General features: G+C 50.0%; 1 protein-coding gene across 11 annotated transcripts in view; it reads right to left on the reverse strand.

Moving 5' to 3' along the window:
• The window catches only part of RIPOR2 (RHO family interacting cell polarization regulator 2), a 229014-nt gene that overhangs the window by 22348 nt on the left and 190783 nt on the right, over nucleotides 1-15883 (reverse strand). For 4 of the 11 annotated variants that reach the window (XM_051855014.3, XM_008262486.5, XM_008262488.5 and 1 more), the window contains exons 12-18: nucleotides 14430-14559; nucleotides 13887-14036; nucleotides 8877-9536; nucleotides 6858-7039; nucleotides 4347-4515; nucleotides 1351-1486; nucleotides 289-450 (exon numbers count right to left, since the gene is read on the reverse strand). In XM_051855014.3, the coding sequence (XP_051710974.3) occupies nucleotides 289-450; nucleotides 1351-1486; nucleotides 4347-4515; nucleotides 6858-7039; nucleotides 8877-9536; nucleotides 13887-14036; nucleotides 14430-14559 (1589 nt within the window). Of the gene's footprint in view, nucleotides 1-288; nucleotides 451-1350; nucleotides 1487-4346; nucleotides 4516-6857; nucleotides 7040-7224; nucleotides 7356-8876; nucleotides 9537-13886; nucleotides 14037-14429; nucleotides 14560-15883 lie in introns of those variants that run through there. The other 7 variants (XM_070074337.2, XM_017344960.4, XM_070074338.2 and 4 more) reach the window with 3 other exon arrangements.

Raw genomic sequence — 15883 nt, forward strand, 5'->3', positions numbered from 1 at the left:
TGGATCACTCTCCCCTTTATTTATTCTATCGGGTAGTGTTAGCAGATACTAGACTTCTACACTGTTATAGATAAGGGCCTTGGGCATTGGCAGATTTTGTCCTGTGGACACCAGGAGGTAACTCCACATCCTTAAACAGCTGTACTGATACATGGTGCTTTTAAAAAGTCTCCACTGATACCATGGCTTAAAACCTGGCCAACCTCTTTCTTCTCTTACATCTAAGTGAGCTGGCCTCTGGGTGCCCTGCCCCGGCTGCAGGCGGGCAGTGAGCACTGTTGTCCCTACCTGGGCCTGCCAGTCCCGGGCACTCTCTGTCGACGGTCCTGGCGAAGCTGGCCTCCAGCTGCTTCACGATCCTGTCAGCCGAGCTGTGGTACACGCCAGCCGGGCCACAGCACTTGGTCCAGAATGACAGCAGAGACAGCTTTTTGTGAAATTCTGGAATGGCTGGAAAAGAGAAGCAGCCCCCAGCCCAGGGCAGGTGTTAGAAACACAGTAGAGGAAGCGAGCATTGGGGTGGCGGGGGAGGGGGACCAGGGGCCAAAGAGCAAGGAAGTTACGGCCAGGAACTGGTCCTCTGTGCAGCCTCAGAGGCCCACGCTCTACTGAAGGGAGTGGAACGTGGCCAGGGTGGTTGGCTGAGCCTTCTCCCCTCTGCCTAGGGCTTTGCACAGTGCAATGAGGAGACAGCATTATGCCAGGTGGCACATGGTCCACAGTCCACTTGTGCATGGCCGTGACCATGAGGGGGCCAGGAGGGGAGGGGGCGTGACTCCCAAGGCCCTGCCAAGGTCACTCGTGCCTTCTCGGAGCGGGTACTCGGGAGCCCGAGGCTTACTCAGAGACGATGCGGAAGGCTGCATTTCCACTGAACATCTGATGTAAGAAAGCCCAGACCACACAAAGGCACCGTCCCCATGCCCATTCTGCCGCTGCTCTTCCCAGAACTGGGGTCTCTCCCTCCTGGGGGCCTTCGCCTCTGCTCATTTCTACCTTTCCCCAGCTGCTCCCGTTTGACAGCAGCTGGCGTGGCGGAGCAGCCCTGATCATCCGCCCTAAAGCGAAATGCACCTGCTTCTGCAGGTGTGGCACTCCGCCTGGGAACTGGCAGCTGCCCCTGTTTAGAACAGTGCCTGCCTCTCTCTGCCCGTGGAGACCCCACAGGAACAGTCACGGGTCTTCTGGTTTGACTCAGAAGGCCAACCAATATGGGGACGTCTCACACATCCTAAGAACTCTTTTCTGTCTTCCTTCCAAAGCAACAAGCAGGTGCAGGTGGCGGCGTGGACAGCAGGGTCACCCTTGACGCAGGGGGCGGGGCGGGGCGGGGGGCAGGCAGACTCTCACCTTCGACGACGGAACTGATGTTCCCTATGTTCTCATCACTGACGGCGGCCAGTTTCTCCACCACTTGGATCTGCCTTGAAAGTTTCTCTAAGAGATTTCTTGCCACAAATGGGGTTTTGCTTGAGAAGACAATTTGCTGATAAAACAAACAAAACCATGGTGTCAATCATGCGATTCCCGGGGCCGGCACTTCAGTGTAGCGGGTGAAGCCGCCGCCTGCACTGCCGGCATCCTATATGGGCACCAGTTCGAGACCCGACTGCTCCTCTTCCGATCCAGCTCTCTGCTCTGGCCTGGGAAAGCACTAGAACATGGCCCAAGTGCTTGGGCCCCTGCACCTGCGGGGGAGACCCAGAAGAAGCTCCTGGCTCCTGGCTTCAGATTGGCTCCGCTCTGGACATTGAGGCTACCTGGGGAGTGAACCAGTGGATGGAAGACCTCTCTCTCTCTCTCTCTCTCTCTGCCTCTCTGTAACTCTGCCTTTCAAAATAAATATTTTTAAAAAAGTTAATAATCACGTTAAAAAGTTAACAATCACACTGATGTGAATAGAGCCTTCCCCACCCAGCCTCACGCTCCCTGCATGTGGTGCTAAGCCACAGGGCAGCTCAACATTGCCCTCATTCCCTGCCAATTACAGCTCTGATGGAATCAGATGTGGTTTCTTTTGTTGCTATCAACCTTTTCATGCCTATATAAGTTCTAGAATTTTCTCAGCTGTAGACCTGAATGGCTATTATAAAGCTGTCTTTCCTTGTACATACAGTAAATCTGATCTCCAAAACTCAGAGAGCCTTTTGAGGCTAAGTCTTGGTGTGTAAGCAGAAGACTTGCTTTACAACTGTAGTGATTTTTTTTTTTACATGGCTTTATTTCCTTGTTTTCAAGCTGAAAAAATCAGAAGCAGATTGTACGGTTCTCTTCACTATCATTAGAGCTACTTCGTAGTTAGCAGGTGCTCACCCTGTGCTGCTAGTCTGAACGCTATACTTGCATTATTCATGTTATTTCTCACAACAACCCAATGAGGTGGATCCTACCCATATCCCCTTTTTCACAGTCGAGGGAGATGAGGCCCAGAGAGGCTCGGTGTCTACCCACGGCCATGTAAGCACTGAGTGGTCTCACTGTGTGTGTAGAGGCAGAAGACAAGAGAGGAAGGAAAGTCACTTGCTCTCTGTGTCTCTTAGGGACCAGATCTGGTCACCTGTTCGTGCGGACGAAGGAGGCTATAATGGCCAACTAAGCACACGGACTTGAAAATAAACAGGATTTTCAAAATCAGAAGCAGAGTGCAGCATATACATGCCAATGTCTTTCATGTAAGTACACACAATAGAAATGTATTTTTTTTTTAAGATTTTACTTATTTGAAAAGTAGAATTAGAGAAAGAGAGAATCTTCCATCTTCTAGTTCATCCCCAAAATGGCCATAACAGCCAGGCTGAACACAGGAGCCAGGAGCTCCAGCTGGGTCTCCCACGTGGGTACAGGGGCCCAGCAGTTTCATCCTCTGCTGCTTTCTCAGGTGCATTAGCAGGGAGCTGGATTGGAAGTGGAGCAGCCAGGACTCGAACCAGCGGTCATATGGGAAGCCGGCATTGCAGGCAACAGCTTAACCCATTTTGCCACAGTGCTGGCCCTAGAAATGAATTCTTTATTTCAACAATAATTGTAGCTTTTATGATTCCTACTGGATGACAATTTTTATCTCTCAGCAATTATATAGCAAATCAGTAAGTAAACTCACGTATTCAAGGAGTGCAAATGAGAAACGAAGCTTCTAACCGTCACTCCTCTAGCCTGTGTCTGTTTTGCTAGCCTTGACCTCCCCCACAGAAGGGCTGAGATGTTACAGGCACAGCCTCAGCGTAGGGAGAAGCGTGGCATTGATGCATGCCAACTCATCCCTTATGGAAGAGAATTCTGTTCGGTCTCATAAAGAAGGAACTACTTCCTTCCTCACTCTGGTAGGCAAGCAGGTGTTTTGCTTAGCACAGTGAGCTGTGACAACCGTCTCACTTCAAATGATCAGTAAAGACAGACTAACTGGAGGCAGACAAAAATCTTGTCCACTTTCATCAGAAAGAATTGCAACCTTTTGCCAGACTGGTTGTAAGCATCATGGTTATAATCTCAACAGACAACAGGAGAGTTCAAGTGGGGTGCTGACCAGCCACGTGGCAAGAACTACAGCTGCCAGCTGGGTTCCCCCAGCACCTTAACTGCCTGAGACCTCGAAGATCTGTGTATGCGGCGGTGAAGCTCATTGTCCCACATCTCATCTGCAGGAAGCATAGGGAGAAGACAAAGCACCAGGCAAGGAGGACTTCCAGGGAGATGCTTGGTAGGGGCAGAGCATGTGGGCGCCAGTTCGAGTCCCAGCTACTCCAGTTCTGATCCAGCTCTCTGCTATGGCCTGGGAAAGCAGTAGTAGATGGCCCAAGGCCTTGGGCCCCTGCACCCATGTGGGAGATCTGGAGGAAGCTCCTGGCTCTGGGCTTCGGATTGGCGCAGCTCTGGCCACTGCGGCCATCTGGGGAGTGAACCAGTAGACGGAAGACCTCTCTCTTTCTCTGCCTCTGCCTCTCTGTAACTCTTTCAAATAAATAAATAAATCTTTTCTTAAAAAAAAAAAAAAGAGAGAGAGAGAGACTAGTTATGACACCCACATCCTACACGGGAGTGACTGGGTTTAATTTCCAGCTCTGGCTTCTGACTCGCGCTGTCTACCAATGAAGACCTGGGGGACAGTGGCGACTAACTGGGTTCCTTCCATCCATGTGGGAGACCTGGATTGCCAGCTCCCAGTCGTGACTGGGTGGTTGTGGCATTTGGGGAGTGAATAGGAAGAGGGGAGCTCTTTCTCTCTTGCTCACTCGAATAAATAAAAACAAAATAATAAAAAGCAAAACTGTTCTCTTACTCCTCCTCATTTCCTTGGCAAAGCTAACAAATGGAAGCCCCCTTTGCTGGTCAGAATCAGCCAGTCCCACCTGCACGAGCTGGGTGCAGTACTGCAGGTGTCTGACAATGGTGATGTCCAGGCTTTCATTCCCCGTGGTCAGAGGGAGAGGGCTTCCTGCCACACTCGTCCCAACTCCGGTGTCTTCGGTCAGCGCTTCGCTAAGGTGCCCACGAGCTTCTGGATGAACTGACCTGTAACTGGTAAGACAGGAAGACGGCCAAGACATTAGCTATTTCTTCGTACAAACCACAGGTTAACTCAGGATGTGTCCTGTCCAGACCCCGATAGCACCTGCTGAATATAGTCTCTCCCTTACCTATCTTAAAAAATAGAGTTAAAAAAAAAAAAAAAAAAGGATTGAATTCAACCTGGCCACTAATTTGCTTAGTGTTCAAAGGCCACACAAACAAATTGCTTTCAGAGGTCTCCCTTTGCTTCTCAAGCGTAAGGAACCATTTATGAAGTTCATCAAGAAGCCTTCAAAAAGCGCCCTCATTCTCTGCTTGCTGCACCTTCCTGCTCCCCGGACAGGGTCGGTTGCCAGATTTTTCTGGGACTCGGCTGTCCTCTATTTGCGGTTTCCCACGAGCAATGCCATTAAGAAACAATCTGTCAAGGCTTTTTCCTGGCCTCAGATCAATTGCTACTTGAAGAAAAAGGGAAAAAGGAAAGTTGCCAAGGTGTTCTGCTCCAGACAGAAGCTGGAAGTGGTGTCGAGTATTTAGAGCACTGCCCAGTTCTGCCTCTCGTGCGTTAAATCCCACCGTTGAGCTCCCCAAAGACATAGCATGATGGGCACTTACCTATATAAGGGATCCACTGCATTTACCATCTACTTTGATTCTGAACCTGAATCTGTGTGCTAGGGAGGGAGGGAACAGCATCTCACCCCACACATGGAAGGAGTGCCCAGCAGGGATGTTAATGAGAGTGGCCTGGCACCTTTGCTTGCTAGCCTTCTGCTCCCCACTGTCCCTAATTTAACAAGATCAGGCACTGAAGCTCAGAGGCTGTGGATGCCTCGCTCCGATTCATGGTTGGCTCCATGGGGTCAATGTACCTTGGTGGTCAACATGTAGCAGCTGATACATTACACACATAAACACACGCACACACGCGTGCACACACACACACACTTTTTCCTAATGCCTTTGATGACATGCAGGGAGTACTTCAAAATGATCATGGGAAAACAGAATTAAAAGATAACTCGTGCATAATTTTTTTTTCGTAACATCCATGTTCCTCGAACTTTCTGAAGAACTCTTGTATGCATAGGTTTCAATTATTTTGCCCCCAAATGGACTCATTTTTCGGTTCTGGTTTTCCATGAACTTTGTTAAAATCCCTCATGCAGGAAGAGTGGTTGAATTAGACACACTTTACATCAGAACTCTGTAAAATGTATAACAGCTACATTGGTCTCATTGTTTAAATGCTTCTTATAACAGGAAGAAAAAATTTAGATGGATGTCTGACCTTGAAGTATTATGGAAGTGTAAGCTAACAAATATATATATAAAAACTTTGTTAAGAAGCACCTCACAGGTTCAGCTAAGCTAGAAAAACCTCAAAGTAGAATGCAGAAGCATAACTTAAACATGACACTTCATACATTTATTTTATCATATTAGTGCACAGGACAAATGCAAATTCTCACATCTTCTTCCTGGTTATATTTGGAAAAAGAAACCCTGAATGTAACTCTGAAGTCTGTTTACGTCATGGTGTGTCGAAGGCACAGATGGGTGGGAAACCCATCAACCTCCTTTGGGAAAGTATCGGTCTGTTCTTTTGCTGCAATTGCTGGAGGTGAGTATGTCCCATGTTTCTTTTGCTTCACTGGAAGTTACAAAACCAGGCTCTGGCTCTAAAAATGTCCTTTGGCTATGCAAGAAGCCTAAAGCAGAAGGTGGTAATATTTCCCTTCCATCCTCTTTCCCTAGTTGCCCAGATATGGTCAAATTCTCCACGTAAAAGCTGTAGATCTGGCAAAGAATCATCATCACTCACCCTCTTCTTACATTTGAAGGGAAACACGTGCTATGGGCTTAAACCTGGCTTTGACATGTGCACTGATGAGCTTAATCTCATGCCAAGACTCAAGAACACAGACAGACAGACAACGGTGTAGGGAAAGCAAGCCCAGCCAAACGAAAGCACGAGAAATAAGACAAAAACCAGGGAGAACCAGGTCCAAATCTACCGTGCTGTGAGAGTTCTTCAGAAGTGTAGTAAGCCTAGTTAATTCAGAATGAATTATTTAGGGTCAAGCTTTAGACACTGACCCCTGCAAGATGTACGTGTGTACAAGCACAAAATGTTCCCCTGTGTTTGTAAGAAAAGTGGTTTCTCTTTAGCAATCCCAAAGAGGGAAGTATTGCCAAGTTGTACTTGGCAATAAAAAGTGAGCCAACTGGTCACCCCTGTAGGGCATTTTTCTCTTTCCGGAGATGTGCACCAGGTCCCCTCTGTCTGCAACCACAATGAGCCAGCATTGGGGGGAAGCGGTACAAGCAGACACTGACTTCCGACTTACCTATTTTTCTCAGTCTCAGTATCAGAAAATACTGAGTCTGCACCTCCTCCAATGTTACAAACCTCATCACCATCCTCCTCCTCATCAAAATCAGAGGTGTTCAGGAAATCAAAGCTCTCCAAAGCACTTTCAACTGTGAGGCTGAAACTGGAAGACCTGCTGTGGCTTCCTGCGGGCTTGCACTGCAGAGGCACAAGGCACCAAGGAGAACATCATCATACCCGACAGACAGCACCCAGGGCAGTCAGAGAGAGATGCCACACTTTCTTGTTTTTTTTCTTTTTTTCTCCAAGCCTTTATTTTTCATTGGGAATTTAAAAATGCATTTAAAATCTTTATGTTCAAAAAAGAAGAGTACAACCGTAGATTAAATTGGCACAATATCTGGGATTTATTCCAAAATAATCCAGGGGGAAGACAACTAGTAGAACAGACGAAACAAGATTGTTCTCAAGTTGATCACTGGGGATGCTGGGAAATGGGCACATCTACTTGGATCTGAAATTTTTAAAATAAAATGTTTTAAAAAATAAGGTAACCAGAAATCCTCAGGAAACAGAACTGCTAGATTCCTGCCCCCTAATGTTCATCCCCAAATAAAAAACAACCAGTAGACAAGTTCGAAGAGTCCTTGGGCCAGTGCTGACCACCAACCCACCTCTCATTCCAAGTGGCTAGGTCTTCAGTGTCCCAAGACGGACAGGAGCAAGCTCTCTAAGGAATCTGCTCCCAGAATGAGCAAAACCAATCCCAGAATCGGGGCACTGCTTGTCTTCACCAAGCCCAAGCTCCCGCGGGAAGTCCCACCTCCTAAGGTTCCACCCACAGCCTATCATCTTCCCCTGGAGTATTGAGAACACAATCGGCAGGGGCTGATGAGAAGTAGCCTTGCTTCCTCTGTAGCTCTGCTTTGAAAGGATCAAACCTCCCCACCGCCCTTACCAGGCCCCGGAATTAGGGGAATAAGACCGCTCTGTGGCCTGCAGAATTGTGTCTTGCTGCACTTAAGCAGAAGCATCGCCAACAGGATACTGCCTGTTGCTGGGGGCAGGAGAGGGATGGAACTTTTTCTGAAAATTCAAGGGGGCACTGGGATGGGCTGAAGCCCTGCGTGCACTAAATGTCCTCTGCACAGTTGGGTGCGTTCCTTGCTGATTTCTTAGCACGAGGCAGGACGGGCTTTGTGGGGATCTGCCTCTGACACTCAGGAGGGCACAAAAGCTCATGGCTATTTTCTAGAACAGGACCCTGAAGAATTGCTTTTCCCAAGGAAAAGGATCCAGGCTCACTTCTATATGACCGTGCAACTCAAGAGTGGCAAAACGAAGAATCTAAGAGGTGGCAGTGAGATTCGAGACAAAAACAAAAGCTCTATCTTCTTATGGTGTTTTAAAAAAAACATTTAATCTGTATGTTGGGTGGAGACGCACATTCTGAGGTAGCAATAATGAGCTCATTAGGACCGCCTGCCCCCACCCCCGACGGCCCCTCCCACTCCTCCGGTGGATTGGGGAAGACTGCTCTGGTGGAGTTCGGGGTGTCCCAGCCCCTCGAGGGTGAAAGATGCTTGTCTGCTGGTGATTAATCTGAGACTCCGCCTCCCTGATGTGGGCCACGTCCAGGAGAAAGGAGCCCTCTAGTGGGCAGGGCTGAGCGGGTAAGGATGCTCGTGGCCTTCACACCGGGGCGGGCTGGCTCTGTCGCCCACCAGGGAGTCCTGACACCCCAAAAGGGACCCTGTCTGGGAACTTCTGTGCCAGCATTTCCCATGTGGGATTACAATGATTAAACCCAGGCCTGCAGAAGTGTAGGCATTTTTTTTTAATTAGTAAATAATTTAACCCCTAATCAATTTAAGTGGATTCCCTTGCTATCAGGAAAGTGAAAAATGAATATTCCCAGGGATGTTAAAAATCAACACTAGTGCAATGACTCTGCTGATCCTGTGATTGGCTGGGATTTTTCCGGAAAGATCCGCTGGCCTTGGACCTAGCCCACGTTCTCTGAAGAGGTACTTACTTTGAGAATATCATCCAAATGCATGACTTCTTGGTTCAGATCCTGAAACTCTTTATACTGTTCTTTGTGTGGTTCCAGGGCCAGGAAAAGCCCATGGAAGGCATCCTCTAGACTTCCATCCAGAAAGGACCTGGAGCCCTCCGAGTCGCCCCCGACAGAGCCTTCGCAAGGCGGCCTCTCGGCGGCCAGGGGCACCTCCGCCGAGGTGAGCCTCCTCACCAGCTGCTTTGTGATGTTCCCTTCAAAGGCGTCCAGTTCCACGGGCTTGAGCTCAGAGGCCTCCTCGGACTCTCGCAGAAGTGCCTGGGCGACAGCATCCTGCAGGAACAGGGGCTCGGGCGCAGCCCCTGCCAGCTGCCCGGCAGCCTCGGGCGGCTCGGACACCTTCGTGTCTCCCCTCGGTCGGGGCCTGGGACCGCAGCCTTCTCCCGTGGAGTTCCTGGCAGAGGCTGAGCCGCTGCCATCCGGGTCCTCGCTCGGGGTCAGCTCTGCAGGGGTGATGGTGATTTCGGGATTCGCCCGGCCGGGGCTCGGGGGAGAGCCTGCTGGGCCGGGGGTGAGGGAGCAGTCCCCGCTGGGGAGGTCACTGAAGCTGAGAGACAGCGGCATTTTCTCTTCGGCTGCCTTCCCATCTTCGAAGATGTCATCGGGCAGATTCGACTGTGGACAAGAGGCACCTCAGGATTACTTTCAATGCAAAGGCTGCAGCTGCTATGGCTGATTTCCAGACAAAGCAGAAAGCAATTCAGAGAAAACCAAAATCAAAACCCAGAGCCTTTCCCATGAACATTTTATTTGTTGGTGTGTGTGTGTGCACATGCATCTGGCAAAAAGCAAGCAGCCATTAATCACTGGATGAAAGGTCACGACACTATTCTTAGGTTTCACATTTTCAGAACAACAGATTATGGGAGGGAGGGACTGGTGCCTGTTTCCTAAATCCTTGGATCCTACAGTATTGGTGGCCATGGCTATAACCCATGACCGAGAGGGAGTTCTTTTTTTTTTTTAACTTGGGGGAGTGAGGCTTCTTAGAAGCCTGTTCATTCATGCGATTTTGCTCCAAAGACACGATACTGTGTTTTACTTAATTTCTCCAAGTTTATCGCTTGAAACTCTCTCCCCACAAATGCTGAGCTCTTGAAAATGTTTTATTAACTTAGCAACCATGCCAGCAATAGAACTTTTCTGGCAATAGAAGATTACCGAGCTGAACACCTGCCCTCCAGGGGGCGACCTCAGGGCTCTCGGGGTGGCCAGATGACACCTGGGCCGTGTCATCACACCCAGCTCTGAAGAGGCAGGCCAGGAATACCCCAGGAACCAAGACCACACGTTTATGTGGGCGTTACAACGTCTACGCAGCCTCCTGTGCCCTGCGGTCGGTGTCCGGCTGCGGAATGTTGTTTTGTGCAAGGTCTTCTAGCTATTTGAAATGAACCCTTTCAAAAACGGTTCTGTTTTCTTGGCTTCCAGATTAGATTTTTAAAATCTAGTCAGCCTCACACATTGGCAGGTTCCATGTCTGTGGATTCAATCAGTGGCAAATTGAAAATAATTTAAAAGGTTGTAGTATCCGCACTGAACATACACATTCTTCTTGTCATCATTCCCTACTTAATATGGTACAGCAGCTATTTACATAGCTGATCCATTGCACTGAGTAGGATAATCATCTGGAGATGGGAGGAACACTGAATACATGAATTGGATTATCACACTGTACCCCATAAATATGTCCAAAATTAAAATCACAGCTATTCTCAAGAAAAACCTAGCACATTTGTGCAAGCAACAAACAGGAGGCTGCACGTGGGTGATACGCCCATATCTTGCCCCACTGTATTTGCATAGTAAATACAGCATCCATAGATTTGGTGTCTGTCGGGGGTCCTGGAACAAATTTCCCCGTGGATACTGAGGGCCAAGTGTAAATGGTAAGAATCAAGCTAGCAAATCTTTTAATAACACACGAAATCACAAAGTCTCCCAAGTGTGCTAGTGTGTAAGCCCAGCAAGCAAAAAGGCTGCAGCAAGTGAAATGGGGGTGACAGAAAGACCAAGAGACCCTCTGTCCTCCTCTGCTGGTGTCCCGGTCCCAGGGCCGCTGGAGCTGAGGCTGCTAGATCCCCGCATGGTCAGTCTGACCCAGCCCATCCACTCTGGTCTGCTCGGAAGGCGATTTGCTTTAGCTGCAGGATGGATACAATGCTTAGTTGCTGGGCCACGCCCCTGAACTCTGTAGGCTCAGCCCTTCCTGCCTACCATGGAGGCTGTTCCCCACGTCAGTGACTCCTGTCCGTGCCGCTGGGAGCCTGAGGATGCACCTCCACTTCCCCTCCAGCCTGTTTCTTCCAGGGTCCTTCCTCCTCTCTCTGCCCCCTCCCCAAATACCTTGTGTCTCCAGGAAAGATAAAAGGGGGAATTTGGCAAGGGCTGGAGCCCCACCTGCTAGACTTCCTCATGGGGTTCCCTCACTTTTTGGTCCTCCTCTCCCTGCTGCCGCCCACCCAGCCTTGCTTGCTCTTCCGGGTGCACACCTCGGAGTAGCACTGGCTGGGGGACTCAGTGCCCAAGATCCTTGGTCCATGTCCAAAGCCCTCCCCAGCCACCTCTCTGGAGTCCCACATTTTCAAACCCAATTTGCACCCACTCAGAGGGAACTGCTGATTTATAGAAAGTGGAGATGCTGTGTTGAAAGGGGCTTAGTCTTCCACGGGAGCAGTGGGTCAGCAGGTGCACCACAGCACGGAGCTGCGTGCTGTCACTGGGGCGTGACACCCTGTGCTGCCTGAGAAAGCGCAGCCTTGGAGGATGGTGAGGCAGAGGGCAGCAGAGGAGATGCGGAGGAAGTACCTCCCAGACGGAGCAAAGACATGAGATCCTAAAAGGCTGTGGTGCATTGCAGGGCGTGGCAGCTCGCAAGAAGACGGAGAGGGAGGAGAGGACGGAGAGGGGTGGGCTGTGGCCAATGAGGATGGCCTCTCTGAGGATCTCTGCGTTATCCACAGGCACAGGAAGCCACCAGGCTTTTTCTAGCCACGCTCTTGTTTAAATTATGCAATCAAACCTCTACCGATTCTCTACCACAAGCTTCCAAATCACGCTTATAAGCATGAAAATACACATACATTGATAGCTACACCCACAGCTTTGTCAGTTCTACTGTTTTGGGGGCATGTTTTCATGGGTACTTCCCCCTACATATTCTTCCCATTTTCTTTTGAAATGCCTGGTCTTTATCACCTACATTTTGTGATTCAATAAATAAGATGCAATTATGGGGGTACTTTCAAAATTTGTGGAGAAACTAAATTAAAAGATAAATTTAAGGGTGGGTATGTATGATGTTACAGCTTGGGACAATACTTGGGGCGCCCCCATCCTCTGTTGAAGCTCCTGGGTTCAAGTGCCGACTCTACTTCTCATTCCAGCTTTCTGCTAGTGCACATCCTAGGAGACAGCAAGAGATGGCTCAAGGGCTTGGGTCCCATGAGTCCCTGCCACCCATGTATGAGACTCGGACTGAGTTCCTGGCTCCGGGTTTCAGCCTGATCCAGCCCTGGCTGTTGTGAGCATTTGGGAAATGAACTAACAGATGAATGATCTCTGTCTCTTTTCCTTGCAAAAAAAAAAAAATTGAAAATAAATTGAAGGGGCCAGCATTGTAGCACAGTGGGTAAAGCCATCCCCTGTGGTGCCAGTATCCCAAATGGATTCCAGTTCCAGTCCCGGCTGCTCCACTTCTGATCCAGCTCCCTGCTAATGGCCTGGGAAAGCAGCAGAGGATGATCCAAGTATCTGGGCCCCTGCACCCAGATGGGAGACCCAGAAGCTCCTGGCTCCTGGTCTCAGCCTAGCCCAGCGTTGGCAGTTGTGGGTAACTGGGGAGTGACCGAGTGGATGGAAAATCCCTCTTTCTGTCTCTCTTTTTCTGGAACTCTGGCTTTCAAAATAAATATATTTTTTTTAATTTTATTTTTTGACAGGCAGAGTGGATAGTGAGAGAGAGAGAGAGAGAGAGAGAGAAAGGTCTTCCTTTTGCCGTTGGTTCACCCTCCAATGGCCACCATGGCCGGCGCATCACGCTGATCCGAAGCCAGGAGCCAGGTGCTTCTCCTAGTCTCCCATGTGGGTGCAGGGCCCAAGCACTTGGGCCATCCTCCACCGCACTCCCAGGCCACAGCAGAGAGCTGGCCTGGAAGAGGGGCAACCAGGACAGAATCCGGCGCCCTGACTGGGACCAGAACCCTGTGTGCCGGCGCCGCAGGAGGAGGATTAGCCTATTGAGCCGCGGCGCCGGCCTACATAAATAATTTTTAAAAAGGAAACAATTGACTAAAAAAAGGGATAAATTTTGGTGTAAAAAATTTTTAAATCCAAGCCCATGTTTTTGTAATATTGATTTTCCATGAACTTTCTGAAGTATCCTTATAATTTCAATCCTTTCCCACTTGGACATCCCAAGATTACTTTTATAAGTCTGTGATGAACAGTTTATTAAATGTCTACATGTAGGCGTGTGTGTAGTGGTGACACCTTGTAGGTTTCTTTACTGAAGTGTTACAGGATTAATACGCAACACAACAAACTCAGACCAAGAACCTCTTTATAGGGAAAGGGTTCGTGGTAAAATTGGGCTAATCCCTTTGAGTTCCTTGCATACCAGTTTTCCAAGGGCTGATATCAGTGATAAACTCCTTTATCTTTTCTGAAATAAGATAGTCTTTGACCCAAAGTGCAACAGTCATTTTCAAAAACGAAAATCACTGTCACCCCAGATCTCGGCCACAGTGGAGAAAAACCACGGCACAAACAGAGGGCCCACGAGAAGAGGAGGACAGCCACGTCACACGCATGGCCACGTGTCCCATCCAGCACAGGACAGCTGTCACCACTGTCCAGCGAGCAAGATCCAGCAAGGCAAAACAGGAGACATGCTGGGCAGACATGCACCGGCCCCAAAGTCAAGCACATCACCCCCCTCTCCCCGCCGCAGGCACCACTCACAGAAAACTCTAGCACGGCCGTGGGACTGAGCCTGAGGGAGGGCAGGTCGCTGAAGGAGCGGCTGCGGCGCAGCTTGGCAAGCAAAGCGTCCTGCAAAGTGCTCAAGACAGACAGCCGGCGGGGCTTGTCTGGGCCAGGGAGCAGCCACCTCTTCAGAAACCAAAGCAAGACAGGGAGTTAGCGGAGAGAACCAGGTTACCGTGTTCGCGTTAGCTTCGTAGCAAGTGTTTCTGATGCCCACAAGGAGGCCAGTACCGTAGTCACTGCTTTAAAAGACTCATCTCAGGGAACGCCCAGAAGCGTCTACCCGGGATCATCCAAGCCACAGGCAAAGCAGGGGTGAGGGGAGAAGACAGAGGAGCTCTGCCAGCCGACACACAGGGCCAAAGGCATCTCGGAGGGGCCTCCCACGGGCATTACAGATTACGGCGAGCTTTGAGGATCCTACGGCTAGGCATTAGTGGCGACCGCTGACGCTATCTGTTACACACTGCCAATCTTGGGTCGCAAGCATTAGCTCAGGTTAAGTCACACTGAACTTACGAAGAAGGAGTGATCCTTGAAGGTGGGCGTCTCGGGGGTGCCCTGGCTGTACATGGACATCCTCCGCTGTAGGGCCGCCGCCTTGTTCCCTGCGCCGGACGATGGCGCCGTGTCATCCACATCAAAGGGACTGCAAGACAATGGGTTTCACGTGTGCACATCTGCTCAGATCCCCTCTAACCGCTGGCCTGCAGGCCAGGCAAGCATCTCATTACACAGACAGAAATGCAAACCAGGGGCAACTGAGTGGGGCGGATGAACATAAACATATGCATGCTTGCTCCAATGTAAGATGGGGGGAAGTCTGCAGAAAAAAAAAATCCATTGAACTTTGTAGGGCAGATATTGCAATAATGTAAAAGGACAGCAGATTACTGTTCAGTTCCAAAGAAAACACTCAACTACAGGATCCCATTCATCCCAGGTGTCGGAGGGCCCTGCGTGCTTGGGAAGGAGCCAGAGGTCTGTACACAGGGAAGCTGCTTCTGCTCATCCAACAAGAGGAGTGGCCTCCTGTCTCCAGGCTAGGAGGGAAAGGCTGGGCAGAGTGCGGACACCATCCAATGGCCAGGTGGCTGGCGCTCCGCTGCTTCTACACGGACATGTCTAATTTGTAAAGGAGACCCCGAACGTTCCCATCACCACGTCGCATTGACTTGGTTTCAACATATCCTCCGAATTTCATGGGTTGGAAACTTGGCCCCTAGGGCAGTGGTGTTGAGAGTTGGGTTCAGGGCTCCGTCTTGATTAATGGGTGCTATGGTCTGGATGTTGGTTTGAGCATCCCCAGGCTGGTGCTATTGGGGGGTGGTAGAATTGTCAGGAGGTGGGTCTGGTGGGTGGTCCGCAGGCCCCTGGGACAGTGTGCTGGGAAGGCCGCACTCCTGAGACTGCCTTTGGCCCCAGCCAGTCTCTCGCTCTGCTTGGGCTCCGCGGATCCTTCCTCTGCCATCTCCCATGGGGCCTTCAACGGAGCTTGGATGTCATTGGGACTTCCAGCTTCCAGGAGTGTGAGCCCATCAGCCTCTGTTCTTTGTATACTACCTGGGCTCAGGTATTTTGCTATAAACTGAAAATGGATTAAGACAGCAACACACCAGGGACAGAACTCCAAACACGGTGAACTGCCCGAGTTCATAACTCATCAAGACTTTCCTTTCTCAGGGGGTGACTCTGGGAAACCTTTGACGGACATCTCCTGAGCGTTGGGAATATTCTATTTCAATAACTAGCACATGGAGGAACTAAGGAGAGCCACAGTTTCCCAGCACAGCATGAAGTACATGAGCTAAGGAGTGCTAAGCAGGGGTCGGCATTGTGGCGTAGCCTGCGATGCCAGCATCCTGTGTGGGCACTGGCTCGTGTGCCAGCTGCTCCACTTCCAATCCAGCTCTTTCCTAATGACCTGGGAGAAGCAGTAGAAGATGGCCCAAGTATTTAGGCCTCTGCCACCC

Source organism: Oryctolagus cuniculus, chromosome 5 (assembly GCF_051225735.1).
Source record: "Oryctolagus cuniculus isolate XC-2025 breed Fujian yellow rabbit chromosome 5, ASM5122573v1, whole genome shotgun sequence".
Taxonomy (NCBI): domain Eukaryota; kingdom Metazoa; phylum Chordata; class Mammalia; order Lagomorpha; family Leporidae; genus Oryctolagus; species Oryctolagus cuniculus.